This window comes from Sebastes umbrosus, chromosome 4 (assembly GCF_015220745.1).
Source record: "Sebastes umbrosus isolate fSebUmb1 chromosome 4, fSebUmb1.pri, whole genome shotgun sequence".
Taxonomy (NCBI): domain Eukaryota; kingdom Metazoa; phylum Chordata; class Actinopteri; order Perciformes; family Sebastidae; genus Sebastes; species Sebastes umbrosus.
The window spans coordinates 35,855,949-35,877,013 of NC_051272.1; the positions used below are offsets into that span (position 1 = coordinate 35,855,949).

At 40.9% G+C, this 21,065-nt stretch overlaps 1 protein-coding gene across 1 annotated transcript in view; it reads right to left on the reverse strand.

Moving 5' to 3' along the window:
- The window catches only part of LOC119487018 (cytosolic carboxypeptidase 4), a 167,487-nt gene that overhangs the window by 47,881 nt on the left and 98,541 nt on the right, over positions 1–21,065 (reverse strand). The window contains 6 exon segments of the mRNA XM_037767639.1: positions 7,483–7,636; positions 8,988–9,120; positions 9,628–9,715; positions 15,484–15,632; positions 15,753–15,833; positions 16,460–16,543. Of these exon segments, the coding sequence (XP_037623567.1) occupies positions 7,483–7,636; positions 8,988–9,120; positions 9,628–9,715; positions 15,484–15,632; positions 15,753–15,833; positions 16,460–16,543 (689 nt within the window).

Here is a 21,065-nt window from a genome sequence, read left to right on the forward strand (position 1 = left end):
CTACTTTAAAAAATGGATGCCTTTCAAGGCAAAAAAAGTAGTTGTTCACAGTTCAAGACACATCTGCCATTTCTCCATTTTCATTTGAAGTTAGGCCATTTCTGCATTGCATTATGTAAAGGGTTGCTTCAACAACTTTGGAGCTGATTTTTTAAATTGTAGTGCGTCCAAATTCCTTACTACATAGTATTGTTGTATGAACTTATCTTTATAGTGTACTGTTTTTGCAGTTAGTTTGCAATAAATCCACATACTTAACTGTTTGACAAAAACAGGAAATGATACATGCACCATTATATGTCAATCAAACTGCAACTTTAGAATGTCACTGTCAAGTAAACTAATTACAAAATAAAAAATTTAATAGTTATTATTTTGTTTTCTAACACCTTCTTGGAGCTTTTTCATCACCATCCAAAATTGGTTGTACTTTTCCAGCTGTGAGCAGCTCCATCATTTCCTTTGTGCATTGCATTGGTGTATTGGTGCATAACATAAACATATGAGAAAGTTTAATTAAAGATAAAAGTAAGTATAACAATCAAGAAACTTACAATAAAAATTCCAATAAAAATATGAAAAAATACTATAAAATATACAATACAGTGCATTATTACACGGCTGTGTTGAATACTCCATTCTGATTGGTCAATCTCTGCGGTCTTTTATTTCTCTATAGCAGACTGTTGCTATGTATAACAGACCGTTGCTATGGGTGCAGTTCTGATGTCGGACTCCGGCGGACCGTTTTTGTGTTAAAATATTGATTTCTTCAGTAAGTGGCCGTGTAATAAGCGGGACAATGTACAGCGAGCAGGTCATTGTTGTAAAAGAACACAACAATGACTGTAAGGGATAATGTACATGTATAGCGGGACATACATGTGAATTAAAATGAAAGTCCAAGGAATGTGCAAACGTTCACAGTATGAGAATATGCAATGCACAGAGATAGAGTGCATATACACCGATCAGCCATAACATTAGGACAGTATGGGCATCCTGACCGGTCTGGCGCTACGCAGCCCCATACTCAACAAACTGCTCCTCACTGTGTGTTCTGACACCTTTCAATCGAACCAGCATGAACTTTTTCAGCAATGTGAGCTCGAGTAGCTCTACTATTGGATCAGACAACACGGGCCAGCCTTCACTTCCCACGTGCATCAATGAGCCTCGGGTCTGACCCTGTCGGCGGTTCACCGGTTTTCCTTACCTGGACCACTTTTGGTAGGTCCTGACCACTGCAGACCGGGAACATCCCACAAGAGCTGCAGTTCTGGAGATGTTCTGACCCAGTCGTCTAGCCATCACTATTTGGCCCTTGTCAAAGTCGCTCACATCTTTACCCTGGCCCATTTTTTCCGCTACCAACACAAAGTTCAAAAGTTCAAAATGTTCACTTGCTGTCTAATATATCCCACCCACTGCCAGGTGCCATTGTAACAAGAAAATCCATGTTATTCACTTCACCTGTCAGTGGTCTTAATGTTCTGGCTGATCGGTGTATATGTTTTTCTATCAGTTATTATAACTTTTTACTCATCAAGTTAATTGCTGAGATCTGGGAACACGGTGACATCACCAACAGTCAGATGATCAGACAAGTTGGAAAGAAGCCAACAGTTTCTAAAGCACTTTGATTTGAAGGTCAAACCTAAAGTGATGCACATGAAATGTCACAAATAATCCCTCATTGCACAAGAAAACAGGAAGTGGGTCTGTAAACTGTGATGGATGTTTACAACAGTTTGCGTTTTGGTTCACCTTTGTTTTCTCTTCCAATTCCAAAACTCATTCGTCTAGCCTTTAGGTTTGTTTCCAACCTGTCTGATCGTCTCACTGCTCGCGTTTCGTGACGCGTCTGATGAATCGAACATCTACTGTTGCACAGGATGACATTCACATTTTTTTCAGTGGAAATCTTTTCACTGCAGCAGCAGCAGTGTGAGTGGGATCTGGCTGGTGTGATAGACATTATGTCTGTGCTGTGTGACTGAGAGCCAGTCTGTGTGAACATTTGGACCACAGAGAGCCCATCACACACACTAAAGGCCTGTCAGGACAGACCACACTGCCACAGCTTCCGATGAAATGAGAACAGGAAGGTATGCTCCACCTGTGTGGCACGAGTCTGAGATGACAGTAGAGCGGCAGTCAGATGATGATCCAGCAACAAGAGAGTTTAGGAGATACGGGAGGAGTCACCCCCACCTCAAAGCATACTTAAGTAAGCGGCTGCATTTGGTAGGGACGGTAGGGACATGTCCCTACCAATATCCAGTGACTACTGATTTGTCCCTAACAATAATTTTGATAAAAAAAAAATTCAAATATAACCACTGTTGTCTAAGTTCTGTGTCACGGAAATATGGGACAAATCACGTTTCATATATAATCAGTAAGTTTTGTTTTTTCACCTGCGATGAAGAGCAGCACACAGCCGCATCCCTAAACTTTGTCTCACCTAGAGACCAGAGTCCCTAATGGGGTTCTGTGTCTGTCAGACGGGACGGATACTACCATCAGCAGATAACTTATAGCAATTTCTTTAAAAAGTACATTCTTTGTTGTGTCTTAGTGCTTATGAGGTCAGTCGACAGGTCCCATTTAAACTTGTGGTTGAGCACAACGCCAAGGTGTTTGTAATCTGTTACAGATTGTATTGGCTCCCCGTCGATGAAAGTAGGGGTAGAGGATTGCAGTTTTCTAAAATCAATGGAAATTTCCTTTGTTTTAGAGGTGTTTAGGTCAAGGTTTGACTTCTCACACCAATTTAGAAAGTAGTCCAGGACTGGCCAATGCTCCTCCTCCCCATCATTTAGGAGGCTAGCCAAGGCAGTATCATCTGCATACTTAATTAAGTGCCTATTAGGGAAAGTGCTTTGTGAAGGAGTTGGTGTATAGAATAAACAATAAAGATGATAAAACACATCCCTGGGGGAAGCCTGTTCAAGTGTTCATTTTGCCAGAGAGTGACGTACCTACTCCGACCTGCTGGATTCTGCAGCTGAGGAAATCAACAATTCATGAGATCAAGCCAGCTTCAAGAGAAAGTTCTGTAAGTTCTGTATCTGCTAAAATACTAGTTGAATAGTGTTAAAAGTGGATGAGAAGTCCACAAATAAAATCTTTGCACGAGTCTTCGGTTTCTCGAGGTGAGTGTGTAATAAGTGCAATAGAGTCATGATTGTGTCTTCTACTCTTCTAGAGGCTTGATAGGCAAATTGAAGAGGGTCCATGCAGTGCTGTGTTTGTGATACAATGTACTTCTTCACAAGACGTTCAAAGCACTTCATGACCAGCGATGTCATTGCCATTGGACGATAGTTTGTGGGCAGTTGTTGGGCCTTATGGGTCTGAGTAAGGTATATCCCTTCTGGCTGTTTCGTCCTTATTTTTGTAAGTTTCTTTCTTCTGAATTACAAGTTTATTTAATTTGATAGACACCCAAGGCTCGTTTTTAGGATGCACTTTAACAGTCTTAGTGGGTGAAACACATTATGAGTTCAGTGCTTTATAAGAGAATCAAAATGAATGAATATAGGCTATTATTGAAGTGAATCGGTGCCACATGCACATTTAAAGACAAAAGACACATGAGAAAAGTTGATCAACAGGAGAATAAATATTTGAAAGTGTAGAAGTGTTGGGATCAACAAGGCCAGCAAGCTTTTCCCTTTTGGCTGCGCAAAACACACATCAACAAAGCCTGTCGTCTCATCGGCTTTATCCCAAAAATGGCGCAGCCGTTCCCATGGTTACCCAATCTCTTAAAGGGAACATGTCTACACTTACCGAGACAGCATCAGAATAGTATCAGAATGTGAGTTCCATGTTTTATACAGTTTGTGCTGACACCCACCACCAACAAGCCTTGGTGAACTCTGTCCTTATGTCCTTGCAGGGTCTGCTACAACAGCAATACATGAGTGCCTTACTGCATTATACTCCATTATATATTTTGCGATTTCCTTTACATAAAAAAAGATTTCCACCATAAATTGGTGCCATTGGTACTTTTTAAATCTATGCATTAAATGAAGGAATAACATTTTAGATATGATGTCATTCAATGTTTGATATATTTCACATAAAAAACATTATATACATCGTAAATTACAGTGTTCGAAGTACATCGTGGCTTCTGGGGGAACCCTATTTTTTGAGCATGGTAGGGTACTGTACACAGTACTGTACTGTACTTTGTTATTGTCATCTATAGTGGTTATTTACATAAAAACGCAATATTCAAATGACTATGATTGTTTAAATATTTGTTTTGATTAAAAAAATTCAGACGCCGAGGGCCACAGACCAAGCGTCAACCAAATCATTGTTTGTGTTAATAATCAAGTGAATTGAGTTTGAAAAGAGATTTAAAAGATGACACAAACTTGGCAAGCCTGAGATACACAACAGCAGAAAAAAACAGGAGAGAGGGTGGTAGAGAAAGCGAGAGACAGAAAGTAGAGAAAAAATAAAACGAGTTCCAGACAAAAATGATGTGAGAAAGAGCACAAAGTGGGACAGAGGAACAATCCCAGTCCAGCTCCAGCTACCTGAGGCCATGCCTGTCCTGCTAAATGAGATTATGTTTGATAATTAACGGCTTTCAGAGATGAGCTGTGATTGCACTGGAAGCCTTTTTTAATTGGAGACAAGAGGAGTGAGGCAGGAAGCAGGCTGCTTTGTCTAATCCTTTCCCTTTGAAGAAAAGCTTGCATGTCGAAGGAAAATACCAAGGATGAACAGCAGAACTTGGTTTAGGCATCAGCATGATGATTTTTTAAATACAGGAGAAATAAATAGGTTTACATATGTCATTATGAGTTTATGAACTCAAATCAGCTTCGAATTCAAACATGGTTTTCATTGAAATGAGAGGTGTTATGAGCTTTTCATCCAATAACCGGCTCTCATGGTGCTGTTCTATACCGACTGACATGGCTGGTTGTAATTAGACCTGATTAGCATACTCATTTGCATACACAGGAAAAAGGCTGGATCTGATTGGCTGTTGCTCCAGGCCTTGTTTTTACTCAAGTTTGGGCTGTTTGTCCAACACACACACACACACACACACACACACACACACACACACACACACACACACACACCCTTCAGGATTAGAGAAGTCCAAGCACATGCTCACACACAAATCGACATAAGCATACCATAGTAGCCCCCCTGCTCTGTCAGTGTCAGAGTGAAAAGGTTTTCAGGTTAATTGCCTTGTTCAAGTGGACACCAGATGTCCCAATCCAGTCGGCAGAAATTTTTTTGGTATTGTATGTTTGTGCAAACCGCGGGATACGTTGAATGTAGATGTTTCTGAACAAAAAGTATGTTTCATAAATAGGTTTCAAATCATATCGTATCACACTTAGAGAAACGCACAATTAATTAGGGTTAACATTTGGTGAAACGATTGGTTCCGTTTAGGTAACAAGACTATTTGGTTATGGTTAGAAAAAAAACATCATGTTTGTGTAAAAATAATAGCGTAACAATGTAACCTAACAACGCAACCTAACAACGTAACTTAATGTAACACAACGACATATTTTAACAACATAACTTAACAATGTATCGTAACAACGTAATGTAACAACTAAACATAATGTAACAACGTAACATAATGTAACACAACAACGTAACTTGTCAATGTAATATAACGAAGTATTTTAACAACGTAACTTAACCATGTAACGCAACAACGTAATGTAACAGCGTAACATAATGTAATGTAACAACGTAACTTAATGTAACGCAAAAACATATTTTAACAACGTAACTTAACAATGTATCGTAACAATGTAATGTAACAACGAACATAATGTAACAACGTAACATAATGTAACGCAACAACATATTTTAGCAACGTAACTTAACAACGTAACTTAACAATGTAACGTAACAACGTAATGTAACAACGCAATGTAACAATGTAATGTAACAACGTAACATAATATACCGTAACAACGTAACTTAAGGATGTAACGTAATGTATTTTAACAACATAACTTAACAATGTAACGCAAAAATGTAACGCAACAATGTAATGTAACAGCGTAACATAATGTAATGTAACAACGTAATTTAACAACGTAACCTAACAACGTATCTTAACAATGTAACTTAAGAACATAACTTAACAATGTAACATAACAACGTAATGTAACAACATAACATAACATAATGTAACAATGTAGCTTAACAATGTAACACCATAACACTTAACATAACAAAATAACTATGTAAATAGATAACAACCGCCCTTAGTGTATTGCTATGTAACAATCATATCAACGTTACGTAACAAGCGTAAAGTCAGCGTTTACTTGTGGTTTCACAAGGAACATGAACAGCCGTCTCTGTTTTCATACAATGTTTGTAGCTATGCCTACAAAAAGTAATCAAGTAATCAATTTGTATGTTATCCACGTAATCATGAGCCAAGACAAGTGATGTAGTATAAAGAGCAATAAAGTCTGCGTAGGGAGGAGGTTGGGGTGGACGGGTGGGTCAAGAAACACCAGACTTTCACCCAGGAGACCACTATTTGTATGCCGTGTGAAACCAACAGTTAAAGTTGACTTATTTGTCACAAAACTTTCGTACCTAAGTAACCCCACATCTGTAGTTATTTTAACCCAAACCAGGATCTTTTCCTAAACCTAACCAGTAGTTTTGCTGCCTAAACTCCTGCAGGGGCTTGTGCAGGCGCACTGATCATTCGTGTTGCTGGACATTCGTAGGAAAATGCATGACAAAATAACAACATAAATTTTCATAAAATATGTTGATTTACTGGAGGTAATGGTAAGTGCATTTTACAGTAAACCATTCCAACTAGATTGTTCAACATTAAAATGCACGAGTATCAATGGTGAAATCAAGCAGTTATTTTCAATTCCTGAAACGCTGACTGTGTTGGAGCATTTGGGGGGAAATGACAAGATGAAATGGCATAATTGCTATGCACAAATGCCCGGTGTGTAATAGCAGCTACAGTAGTCGGGTATAATATTATGCTAATGTGGATATGCTATGATGAATCTCATATGTTTTTTTCCTAAACAAATTATTTCTTCATATTTCCAACTGCTAAGGATCACTGGCTTTCAATTAAGCACTGGAAAACAAACAAAGCATGGGATATCTGTCTCTGTCAGGATGGATGGCTGGCTGTTTGTCTCTTTTTGTCTACTCACACACACACACACACACACACACACACACACACACACCTGTACACTCTGCACACACACAAACACACTGCAATAACAGCCTGCCCACACACACACATTCCATCAAGTCACTATCAAACGAATACCTCCCTTTTTATATGACCTCCAGCACTCTGACTCTTTATCTTTAGCTGATCACACACACACGCACGCACGCACACACGCACACACGCACACACGCACACACACACACACACACACACACACACGCACAAACACAAGTACTCACGGAGCTGGTGCATGTCTCTCCAGCTCCTGCTGGCAGGACAGGCTGTGATGGTGACCACTGGACACATGTTTCCAGCCAAAGTGCTGCAAAGACTCTGCTGCTGGAAAAACACCTTGGCAGGATCCACTGATTTCTGCAGCACCTTCAGATGAGCCTGACAGACATGTGCGTGGAGTTAACGTGTAGGTCCTGATGTATACATGCATGTACTGTGCAGTCACATGTGACATGTGACATGCCAATGTCAAAAAATCCAAGTGACGATCCACCCGGACCCCCATACCACAACACAGTCTCACTCCCAACTCTTCAAATACCACCGCGTGGTCAGTGGCCCTACGCTTCAAACTATGATGCTAGTGTACCCCTCTATTGTACCCCTCGTTACATGCATAGTGTCTGTTCAAAATAAACTTCTAACATAGGTTTACTTAGTTTTTAGGTTTATTTACTTCATAAAACTACTTGGTTAGGCTTAGGAAAAGATTGTGGTTTGGGTTTAAATTCTGTTTGTTTGACCCATCCAGCCTTTCCTCCCAACCCGCCATACAGACTTTCTCGCTCTTTATACTACACCAGTTGCTCTGACCGTCTAATAATGACGTGGATGGGTTTACATTGGAGTTAGCTGAAAGTCTCATACAGATGGTAAAGGGTGCCTGACCAAGCAGCCTGATCAAACAGCGGTATTTGACAAGTTGGGAGTGAGAACGTGTTGCATACCGAGCTCTGGGCTATGCCCTGAATGTCCTCAAATCCTAGAAACACCCCTGGTATGACAGATTGTAAAGCCCCTTGAGTCAAATTTGTGACTTATTGGACTATATAAATAAAGTCGACCTGACTTGTTTCGATTTTTAACAATGTGCTGTATTTCATTAACCTTGCACGGCAGCTGGATTATCGCGATGTCACGAGATCACAAGAGAATCGCGGGATCAAATGTCACACGAAAATCCATCTTGTCAGGCTGCAAGTAATGCGTTTGTGTCCATCTCGCCAGATGACGGACCGATCGGCGTCCTGCGAGGAGCTACATGTGTGGCATACGTGTGTGAGACCACAACATGTGACGACACGGAGAGGTGAAAGCAGAAGTGACGGCTCCTGCAGAGGTTATCATAGATGCTGCAATAACATCAGTTATATCAGAGGTGGAGAGTATTTCTTCATCGAAGGAAGAGCAAAGAACGGCACTAAAAGCAAAGTCTTTGGCCTTCACTTAGTTTCACTTTTGTTAGTTTGATTGACAGATGGTTCATCCAATCACCTGCCAAGTATTTTTTTGAAAGTGCCTGCTCTTTTCCAAACAACTTTAATGATGGCTTCTCACATGGTTCTGTGAAACAAACTGGGTCAGGTTAGTATTTTATAAGATTATCATGTGTTAAATAAATGTTATGAAGGACGAGAGTGGTTTTCAGTACGCTACAACGTGTTCACTGTATATCAGAAGTATACAAGAGAAAAAACAAACAGAGATAGATGGGTGGGTGGATCAGTACCTTCAGAGCAGAGTATGTGTAGGGATAATGGTAGGCCACGTAGCAGACGTCCTCATTGTGTTTGAAGGTGACGGTAAAGGTCAGAGTATAAAATGTTGTTCTCCTTCGGCCCCGAGCTGGACAAAAGTGGTTTCTGGAGGAGAAAAAATAACAATAACAATAAGTTATGTTTCTGTGTAGATAAAAGCTCCATCTCCAGTGCTTTCTGTGAGGTCTGAGCACTCCACTGCTGGAACTATTTCGCTCTTCAGACATCACTCGTCATTCTAACAGCTCTTTGTCATTGAGCTCTCTTTTGTTGGGAGTTTGAGCCTCTGTAGGTGAATCAATATCAAGCTGTATCATATGTTATACAGAATCATTGAGTTATGACTTTAGTCATTCAGGCTTTGTGTGGTGTGTCCTGAAGAAGAGACGGCTTTCAGAAACACGCTGGCACAATCAAAGTTATTGAAGGGGATCAAGTTGCCATCTTGAACTTTTACTTTCTATAAAAATCATATTTTTTCCAAGGACTGCACTGAGCCCCCCCCCCCCCCGCCCCCCCTCTCAGCGGTGCCAGTATCTTCTTTAAAGTCATGCTATTCTGGTCTGCCACTGAAGAAAAAAAACACATTGAATCTGTGCATTTTATTCATACCTGAAATAACAAATTTCGGTCCCGGTCCTGACCCAGTGTGGTCTGCCTTCCAGAGCGTCCCTTACAGAGTACAGCACCGGCTGCATTCCTGCAGTACACACGCGCGCACGCACGCACGCACGCACGCACGCACGCACGCACGCACGCACGCACGCACGCACGCACGCACGCACGCACGCACGCACGCACACACACACACACACACACACACACACACACACACACACACACACACAGAGACAGATAGACAGTCAGCCACATGGAACAGACTTGGTGTCACAGCAGTAAAACTGGGGGAAATGGCCCATAACGCTGCAGTCTGGTCCTCTGCTAGGTGTCACTGTCTCTATAATATTATCATGTACTGTATGCTATATGATATTACAAGTTTCTTCTCTGAGGTAAAAATGTACATGAAGGAATTTATTTATTTATTCATATGACACATTCTAGCATGGACCCATGTCACATACCACAGTACTACACAGTGTAGCACCAGCTAATTTGCCTGTCCCTAGATAGGCCTTCATGCAAATACATAAAACTCAACAAATATATACAAAAGAACACAAAACACAAACCATTAAATGAATATAAAACAAAAAAATAAAAATAAAAGCACCGCGTCATTCCTCTTTAAAATGGTTGCAACTTGAGTTCCCAGGCATAGAGGTAATGGATGTATACTCCAATTTACACGTGTATATGCTATTGTCAAAACCAAACACGAAATGACTGTAAATTAGACTTAAATTTGCTACCCTCTAATACATCTACAGTGAGCGGCTCTTATCATTCCTCTATGAAAGACTTGTGCCAGGTCAGGGAAAGGGTGCATTTTGTATTTTGTTGTACGGGATAATGTGGTAATTCACCATCTCTCCCAGTCAAAGAATGGTTAAGTAGGTTTCTGACCAGCAACCACATTATCAGTTGTCCCTCTTGGACACAATTTTTATTAATTTATTTGACTGGCACAATATATGTAGGCATTGGCCGTATTCGAAATCGCCTACTGACAAATGCAGTATACAGTATACAGTATACAGTACATATTACATGCTGCATACTACGTTCCTCAGTAGTATGCAGTATGCAACAGTTAAAACATTGTATTTAGCAGTATGCTAGATCAGGCTTTAGCCTTTAAACCAGCTCTTAAAGGGACTGTTTGTAACTTCTTACACGTTTAAATCAATCCAGGTCGGTGTCCCATGCCCGTTTGCGTGTGGCTACGCTGTTCAGACTCAGACTCCAACACAAACTACACGGAAGCACCAAAACCGCAAAGTTCTATCTAGTGAAGCCCGTCTGTTAAACAGTGTTGGCCGCGGTCAGAGGACGCGGGGGAGACTGTAGCTTTGGTCTCCAGGGCCGGATTCTCTGCTGTACTCTGCTCCTCTGCCTGCCTGCCTTCACTCACACACCGCGCTCGTTCTCCCTCTTTCGCTCCACTCTCACGTGCATGCGTGCACACTTCACACTGCAGAAGAGTTAGTTTAGCTCTGAGAACATCTATTAAATGTACAGTGGACTTTTTGTGCAGAAATAACTGCTGCAGCTCCTCCAGACCAACAGAGGTTTCCTGTGTCTTGTGAAGTGACGGGGCTACGGAGCGAGTAATGTTATCGTCTCCGACCAAAACTCCGGTGTCTCCCTTGTTCCCTCCGGCTGCGGTCGGGAGGCTGAGGCAGGAAAAGCCAACACTAGGATCAGCATCAATTCATGGAGAGACCTTCGTCTGGTCAGCTAACATTACTGCCAAGCAGCTGAAATATAGAGTGATATTGTGCTTTTAGCTGACGTGTGTCGCCTCACTGTTTGACCGATGCTCGTTCATGTCTATGTAGAGCGAGCACGAGCACAGGTGTCGCTGTTAACAAGCAATTTCTGATTCTTACAAACAGTCCCTTTAATGCACTGGACAAAAAAAATAACTCGTACCACTATTGCAATATTATCGAAAAATACAATTTAGATTTTGTTGTTTATGTTTGTTTGCTTTATAAGCTAAAACACTAAAGCTAAAAATATATATTTCAGAAGTAAGACATATTGTTTGCTGGGTAATAAGTAGAATATTATAAAAAAGGTGAAAAAAGATAATTTTGTTGTGGAAACTGTATTCATAATTTTATAGTTTACATTGTGTATAATTGATAATAATACAGACGAGTGAAGGCGTGTGCTGGTCTCTTCATCCCTCTCTACTACAAAGAGAGGGCATCGAATGAATTAATGAAATAAAGACAAAGTGTTTTCTTCCTGTGTATTTATTATTCATGGATCCTACTTTGGTTCCTGATAGAGCAGCCTTGTAAATACAGTACATTTCACGCTTGGTTGGTATGAAAGACACTGGCGAAAATACCATGAAGGATGGTGACCTTGCAGCTATGACCCAAGCTCTCCACCTCAGTAACCACAGTCTTTTTCCATGCTGGGTTTTAGCCCAGGGGGCTGGAAAAGTTAAAGAGCCACTGTTCTTGTTGGATCAAAAAGCATCAAATTTCCAGGGGTTAAAAATAGTTGGATGACTTTCTGGCCTGTCAGCACGTTACAATCTTTCAGAAGAAAAGCCATTTTCTGTACAATGGGATACACACTATTTTTGAAGAGCTGCCTTTTCTTCTACTCATTCACTACTTCCTGAGATGAAACCGATTTCCCGAGGGACGTTAAAAAGGGGCTATTTTACGGTACAAAGGGCATTGTATGAATCAGTGTGTAGTAAGTGTGTGTGAAAGAAATGAGATTGCTTCTGGAGATACTGGAGTGAGTTTGGTCTGTGTGTATTGAGCTGTCCTCAGGAAGGGAGAGAATAAGAGAGAGAACACATCAGCCCCCACACCGTGTGTGTGTGTGTGTGTGTGTGTGTGTGTGCGACAGAGATTGAGCTCATTGAGAGGGTCAGGGTGCAAAGGTGCATAAATAAGAAAATCCCACTGATAGAGATGAAAGGGACACAGCCACGTTTTTACATGGTTCTAGTGAATGAGGTCTGTTTTCACATCCCATCATGTTAGCTTAAAGGGATTCTATGTAAGAATCAGTAATTGCTTGTTAACAGCGACACCTGTGGCCGTTCAGTCAACGAAATTCAGCGTCCTGTTGTGAAACGACAGCAGCAGGAAGTGATTGCTTTCAATTAGCACTAACACAACAGATGCAGTCGTAACGCAGCTATAGGAGCTATAGGTGGCCTGAATCAGGATTGAAGGAAAGAGTAAGTAAGGGCTATATTAAAGGGGAAATATCATGCCTCATATCAGAAAACTATGACTAGCGTTTAAAGGTCCCATATTGTGCTCATTTTCAGGTTCAAACTTGTATTTTGTGTTTCTACTAGAACATGTTTACATGCTTTAATGTTCAAAAAAAAAATATTTTTCTCATACTGTCTGTCTGAATATACCTGTATTCACCCTCTATCAGAAACGCTCCGTTTTAGTGCATTTCAACAGAATGGCAACGGAATTGCGTTGCAAGAAAAAAGCTTGGGTCCATGTTTACTTCCTGTCAGCTGATGTCATTCACATACACTGCAACAGGAAATAAACTGGGACACATTGAGAATGTTTACGTTTAAAACTGAAAATGTCTAAACATTGTAGATTTGTGACATCACAAATGGACAGAGATCCTGACGGCTTGTTTCAAACGCACAGTTTCTGAATACGGGCTGTGTGTATTTCTCCATGGATTGATTGTTTTGATACTTTCACAGTATTTATATATCACTTAAAGGGACTGTTTGTAAGAATCAGAAATTGCTTGTTAACAGCGACACCTGGGGCCGTTAAGTCAACGAAAGTCAGCGTCGGGCTCGCGCTTGCTTGCTCTAAATAGACATGAACATGCATCGCTCAAAACAGTGAGGTGACACATGTCAGCTAAAAAGCACAATATCACTCTATATTTCAGCTGCTTGGCAGTAATGTTAGCTGACCAGACAAAGGTCTCTCCATGAATCAATGCTGATCCTAGTGTTGTCCTGCTTCAGATTCCCGTCTTCTGCAGTGTGTAGAGTGCGCACATGCATGTGAGAGGTGGAGCGAGTGAGAACGAGCGCGGTGTGTGAGTGAAGGCAAGCAGGCAGAGGAGCAGAGTACAGCAGAGACTCCGGCCCGGGAGAACAAAGCTGCAGTCTCCCCTGTGTCTTCTGGCCGCGGTCAGGAGGCCGAAGCAGGAAGAGTTAACACTGTTTAACAGATGGGCTTCACTAGATAGAACTTTGCGGTTTTGGTGCTTCCGTGTAGTTTGTGTTGGAGTCAGAGTCTGAACAGCGTAGCCACGCACGAGCGTGCTTGGGACACCGACCCGCAATGATATATACGTTTAAGAAGTTACAAACAGTACATGTAAAATGTGTAGGCACCACACCATTCAAAGAGAAACCGTATGTACTGGACAGGAAGGAATGAGGAACGATGATGCACAATGCACCCGCACATTGAGGTTCTGCTTCGTCAGATAGACCACAGTCTGAGGTGAGCTTTACTACATTTACTCCCTGGCAAACAAGTGTCCTGTCATTCTTGCTTCTGACAATGACTTACTGCGACATCTGTGTTGGTTTGAGTTGCCATTCTGACTCCACAACTGGACGGGTCATATTTCTCCCCCACCCCAGTAACAATGACGGACACAATGAGTTCCTTTTTTTCTGGGAAAAGGACTGGAGCATGTGGTCCAGTTATTATAGGATACTACTGCTCAGTAACCCCAGGAAAGCTTATGTCATGCTGCTGAAAGGAGGCTCTGACTGAGAGCTGCGTCCGCATTATTGGAAGTCAAGTCGAGAGTGTTGAACGCCACCAGACTAGTCCTTGTTGCCAATTCTGTTTGTGACAGAATCTCTAGGGTCTAGCTGAGGAGTGGAGAGTGTCCAGTTTGGTGACCTCAGAATTGCATCTCCCCTGATATAGTTCTGCCAGCTTCATTCAAGTGTGAGCATGCACTGATGCGGTTTGCAGCCAGATGGGGAAGCAGTTGGGATGGTCTGAGGTACTCTTGCATTTTCTCACAATACTCTTTCCATAAAGATCTTTCAGTCCATACTTTATTACTTCTGAGCTTGCCAGTTAGAACACTGATGTTCACCATGTTTACAATTTTAGCGAATATTAAAGGTCTCATATTGTAAAACGTGTGATTTTCATGTCTTTTATGTTATGAAGCAGGTTTAAGTGATAAATAAATACTGTGAAAGTATCAAAACACTCAATCCACAGATAAATGCAGACAGCCCGTATTCAGAAACTGTGCGTTTGAAACAAGCCGCTAGGATTTCTGTCCATTTGTGATGTCACAAATCTACAATATTTAGATTATTTCACAGTTTTAAATGTAAACATACTAAATGTGTCCCAGTTCATTTCCTGTTGCAGTGGATGTGAATGACATCAGCTGACAGGAAGTAGACATGGACCCAAGCTGTTTCCTAGCAATGCAATTCTGTTGCCATTCCGTTGAAATGCACTAAAACGGAGCGTTTCTGATAGAGGGTAAATACAGGTATATTCAGACAGACAGTATGAGAAAAATAATGTGTTGTTTGAACATTAAAGCATGTAAACATGTTCTAGTAGAAACCCAAAAAACAAGTATGAACCTGAAGATGAGTACGACACGTCCCCTTTAAATTACGTGTAATTTACTGTACATGGCGTGTGAAATGTGTGTAAGCACTTGTGGAAAAAACAGTGCTTGGTTACATTATTGAATCCTGGATAATGCATTAAATACATCGATGAATTAAAGAAGTGTCACTTTGAAAGACATATTCAAAAACACAAACACATACACACACAACCACACACACACACACGCACACACACACACAACCCTTCTCACCATAGTTGAACTGGCTGTTGCTCTTCTCACAGTTGACGACATTGAAGCGGTAGGGGACGTCAGCCACCATGTTACTGACTTCAAAGTAAAACCACTGGGTGTGCTGGTTACAGTTAGCATCTGCATTCAATATGAGGTCGTATTCATATCTACAGAGGATAAGAGAAGAAGAAGAAAAAGGGTGGTTGAATCTGTGCTGGATGTTGGCCCACTGAGTTAGGACCTTGTGCTCATAGTGTGTGTGTGTGTGTGTGTGTGTCCGTTCATACTTGCGGATCTGAACAGCCTTCCTTAGGTTCCCACATTCAAACTTAGAGAAAAACCGCAAGGAATCGGACGGACACTGAAGACTGACGGACAAAGAGACAGAGATGACCAAATGGATTTAAGTGCGTATTATTTCATTTCCCATTTGAGCAAATAAAGAAAAACAAAGGAAATTTAAATGTTCACAATCTAAATCCAAACCTCATCTTGTACAGCTCGAAGGGAAACAATTGCCATTTTTAAAACACTGATATTATTCTGGAGGCTATATAACATGATGGAAAAGATACTGCAACCTGTTCATGTACGCACATTTTGGGAATCACTGTGGAAACTATCTCTCCGTTCCAAACTATACTGGAAGAAGAAAAAAGTCAGCAAGGTGTGTCTTATAAGTGTTTATTGTTAACAGGAAATAGATTCAGAAAGTGACTACATGTTTATTTATATTGTAAATGTTGTTGAAACTCTATACTCCATTCATATCGTCACTGGCAGGCAGTTACCTTTTACTGTGATGACGCTGCCACCTCGTGGTTTCCCAACGCGCCCTCCCAATATGTGCGTACATGAGCAGGTTGCAGTATCTTTTCCATAATGTTATATAGTCTCCAGAATATCAATGTTTTAAAGTTGGTCGTTGTTCCCCTTTAATAAATGTCTGTGCTGTGTGTGTGTGTGTGTGTGTGTGTGTGTGTTGTTAACCTACCTGCTGTCTTCCAGGTCAAACACTACCTGGTTGATGATGTCATCAGTATTCAGGAAACGTTGGACATCTTCAAACACTTTCTTCCTGATAAACAAAAGCACATGCAGGCATACAAATGTCAATTTTCCTTCAAAACCTCTTTAAAGTTACTACAAGCGTTGATTTTGGCGGTCCCTGTAGATGTTTACGACCACTAGAATCCGTTCAGAAAACCTCTCATTTTACTGCAGCAGCTCTGCTCCTGGTCGGAGGAGGAGCCGCTGCTCTCCACCTCCCACCGGAGCTCCGAATGCAGGTCGAAGGTGGCAGTGAAGCCGGAACTGGGTCTGTCCATGGTGGATGGGTCGCTGCTGGAGGCCCTGCTGGAGGCCCTGCTGGAGGCACCGCTGGAGGCCCCGCTGGAGGCCCTGCTGGGGGCCCTGCTGGAGGCCCTGCTGGAGGTCCCGCTGGAGTCTGAGCTGAAGGAGGTTCTGGTGAATCTGCATTATTTTGTCTGTTTTCGCTGGAATCCGACCCAGTGGCACCGGTGGAAAGCATGATGATGATGGTCTGGTTTACTTATGTAGGTCATATGAAAGCATCAGTGTTACATTGAGAGTCCTTGTAATAACTTTAATAACCTACATGTGACATTTACAACAGCTTGAGGTCACAATAAGTTTTGATAGATGTGCGGGGTGTTTCAGAGGTTTAAATGAGAAGAGAGAGATAGTATGGATGATATAAGGCAGGAAGCACTCGCTAAACACTTAAACTGCTCTTCAGTAGAGCACAAACTTTCTTACCACATTCACTTTGTCCATACTGTCACTCCACCAACCGATAACCCAGATTAAAGGCCCAAAAATTCCAAATACTATGATGGCCCCTAGAAGCTGCAGCATTGTAGCTCACACACAACAGTAAATAGTAAAGTTCTCTAGCTAGTTATCACTTGAGTCAAGACAAATTGTATCAATGGAATGTTTAAAGGCGCTCTATGCAATATTCAAATCATTAACAAAGCAGCAAAATACTATTTGCTATGCAACGATCAGGCTTGGGGAGTTACAGATTACATGGAACAGCGTTACGTAATTAGGATACAAAAAAAGGTAACTGTAATCTGTTAACTGTTAGCACCGTTAGCTGCGAGCCGCTGTCGCCATGTTGAGAGCCTTGCGGAGGCAATAGAAATGCTTCCAAGCTCGCATTTGAGATGTCTGGCAGCAGAAAATGTGAATGCAACAGCAAAGACAGACGTTGAATTGTCCCTCACATTAGGCATAATCTTATTCTACACCTGAGACAATTTACTCACAAAGCAGCCCTAACAAAAATGGCATTAACATTAGTTCTGTTATGGGACTGCAAACTCAGAAGATGTTGTCATTTATGTGAGCGCCAACAGACTGGCAACATAATTGGATTACGTTCAGAGTGAAATTTCATCTTTAACATTTTTAAATGTCAGCGTCTGTTTGCCTCTTGAAAGTGCTGAGGAAATGTCTCGGAGGAGCGACATTAAACAATGCCATACGCACACACACACACACACACACACACACACACACAAACACAAACACACTTCTACATATAACCATAATAACATAGATGCAGATTTACATTATGTGTAACTCACATACCCACACAGCAAAAAAAAAAATAGACACAATTAAAGGTGAAATAAATAAATACAAAACAGACAAAGTAAAAGGTGAAGTAAATGTTGGACCATTATTTGCTCTGACGTTCAATATTTTGAACAACCCTTTCTAGAACAACACAATAGGGTTGAGTCACCCCAGTGTACTCCACATTAACATCATGGCAGACAAAATGTGCATGCAGAAGAACTCTGAAGATTAGAGCAACTGCTGTTCAGTTAAAGAACAAGTCTGGTGATATTCTGTACTTTAATTTGTCAACAAATCTTATGCAGAACCAAACCAACAATGAAAGCATTTAAAAACTGCAAATTGCATGGAAATTTACATGGAAATCAGCCATTAGTTTTCAATGGTTGGTAAGTGGCAAATTCGATGCAACTGCAGTGCTAGAGCAGTAGTTCTCAAACTATGGTACACGTATCACTGGTGGTACGCTCTGACTATTGATTCCTCTGTATTGATGCCTTCCACAGTTACACATGCACAATGACGCATACGCATGCTGTATCATGTTTCAATTTGTTTTGGATCGGAGCCATGGTGGAGAGAAAAAAAAGCGCTCAACATCATGGCGCTACGAAACCTGAGGGGCGCACACTATTTTTCCCTGATAAAGCGACACTGTGAACAACAAATCTGTGTTTAAATCAGCAGGAGGAGATTTAGTAATGTTAGCTGTTAGCAGCCGGTGGGCAGCACAGTCCTGACTGGATGAATACGAACATAAATATGTAAGATACGGACATTAAAGGAGGTGCCATGGAGTTATTGTTATGAGGCGTTAAAAGTCGGCTCAGGAAAAAATTACTATTGGGTGAAGGTAAATTATAACGTTATCATGATGTGTTAAAATGTAATCTTGTAAAATGTAGATTTTGTGAGAAACTTAAATTAATCCAGTTGTTTGAATGAGATGTTTTCACATCAATATAAAATAGATATTAGAGAGAGAATTATGACCTGTTCAACCTCCTAACACTAGCTCTAAGCAGCTTGATAAGATTTTTTTAATCAAAGCAAATATTTAAATAATCATAATCATTTGAATTGTGTGTTTTTATGCAATTAACCACTATAGATGACAATAACAAAGTACAGTACAGTACTGTGTACAGTACCCTCCCTACCCTGACAAATTGTTTTTTTTGGACCTGCAGTGTATGTTTTTATATTTTGGCATGCTGGGGGATTCTCTGTTTTGTTAAGTTTTGTTAATGGAAACATTACTACCCAAAACAGTCAGTCCTGTACGGTTCAAAAACTCCTGCATATAATGTCATTTTCTTAATAATATGCTGTTTGGAGTGATTTTCAGTATAATAAATGCTGAAAAATAAGTTCACAGTATGTTTTCTATAAGTTAATGTAGTGATAAAATAGAGGTTACGTCTAACAGAATTTGTTTGGCCCCATGGCAACAATCTGGGTTTCTCATGTGGCCCACCAGGAAAAATAATTGCCCACCCCTGGTCATAATGGTGGTACTTGGAGAGTCAAATATTTTCTGAGGTGGTACGTGATGTAAAACGTTTGAGAACCACTGTGCTAGAGGAAAGGTCAGGGATTCACTTAAATCATTAGTGGCATGAAGTCAGGTGACGAGAGAGCAACAAAGTTGTATAGGACTGTTTACTTCCTGTCTTCTACCAATAGTCATCATTGTTTTGTCTTTTAAGCATGACCACAAACCTTCCATAACCTTAACCACATCTTTATCATTGTAACCATAACAACAATGGTCCCTTTAGCAAAGTACTTATTTGAACCCAAACCACAATGTTTGCCTAAACCTAACCAAACCTTAACCACGGCGTTGTCAAATCACAAAAGAGATTTATTTTTCAACAGTGATCTGTGGGAAGGAACTGACAGATGATGGTGTCAGATCAGAAAATACTTCTATGTTTCGTTCTGGAGGGCATGGACAAACAACGTCATTTACAGAACTTGTTGTAATGTGAGCATCATCTGTCAGTTTCTAACTCTGGCACAAAGTGATGGACAGACTACAAGGTCTGCACCTGACTATTGTTATGGTGCTAGACTCACAAGTCTCTACGCTCAACTACAGCCTGAAGACAATCTCCCTGGTTTTGTTGCTAAAACTAGGTCGTATAGAGAGGCGAAGTTCCGCCCCTTCCGGCGGACCACCATGGGACCTTATTTCGGAAAAAAATATGAACGGTGGTTTGAATTGCGCCATGAATCACACATACGATGTTTGCCTATTTAAAAGATAATTTTGCAAGTCAAGGAAGTCGGTTTGTTGTAAAACTGTTGAAATATCAGACTGTGAAAATACGCAATTAGAAAGACACCGAAAAATCGCGCAGTGACGTTTCTCCCTCTCTGAAGCTACAATGCCCATGTGTTTCCTGCTGGGATGAACTCACACCAGCAACGGGTCTGATCGTTCTTTCTCTTCCTTGCTAATAAAAAGACCAGTTTTCCTCATTTGAGAGGTGATCTAAACACCTATGGGTTGTAAAAAATATAGATTTGACAGGCTTGTGCAGAGTACCCAGTGTTCCAGTGTCAGCCACAATGATGGAACGTTGTTTGGCCCTCCAGGCTCGGCGCCAGTCACATGACTGAAAACTATGACTAGCGTTTAAAGGTCCCATATCGTGCTCATTTTCAGGTTCATACTTGTATTTTGTGTTTCTAATAGAATATGTTTACATGCTGTAATGTTAAAAAAACACATTATTTTCCTCATACTGTCTGCCTGAATATACCTTTATTCACCCTCTGTCTGAAACGCTCCGTTTTAGTGCATTTCAACAGAATTGCAATGGAATTGCAATGGAATTGCGTTGCTAGGCAACAGTTTGGGTCCATGTTTACTCCCTGTCAGCTGATGTTATTTACATCCACTGCAACATGAAATAAACTGGGACGCATTTAGAATGTTTATGTTTCAAATCGTGTAATGGTCTAAATATTGCAGATTTGTG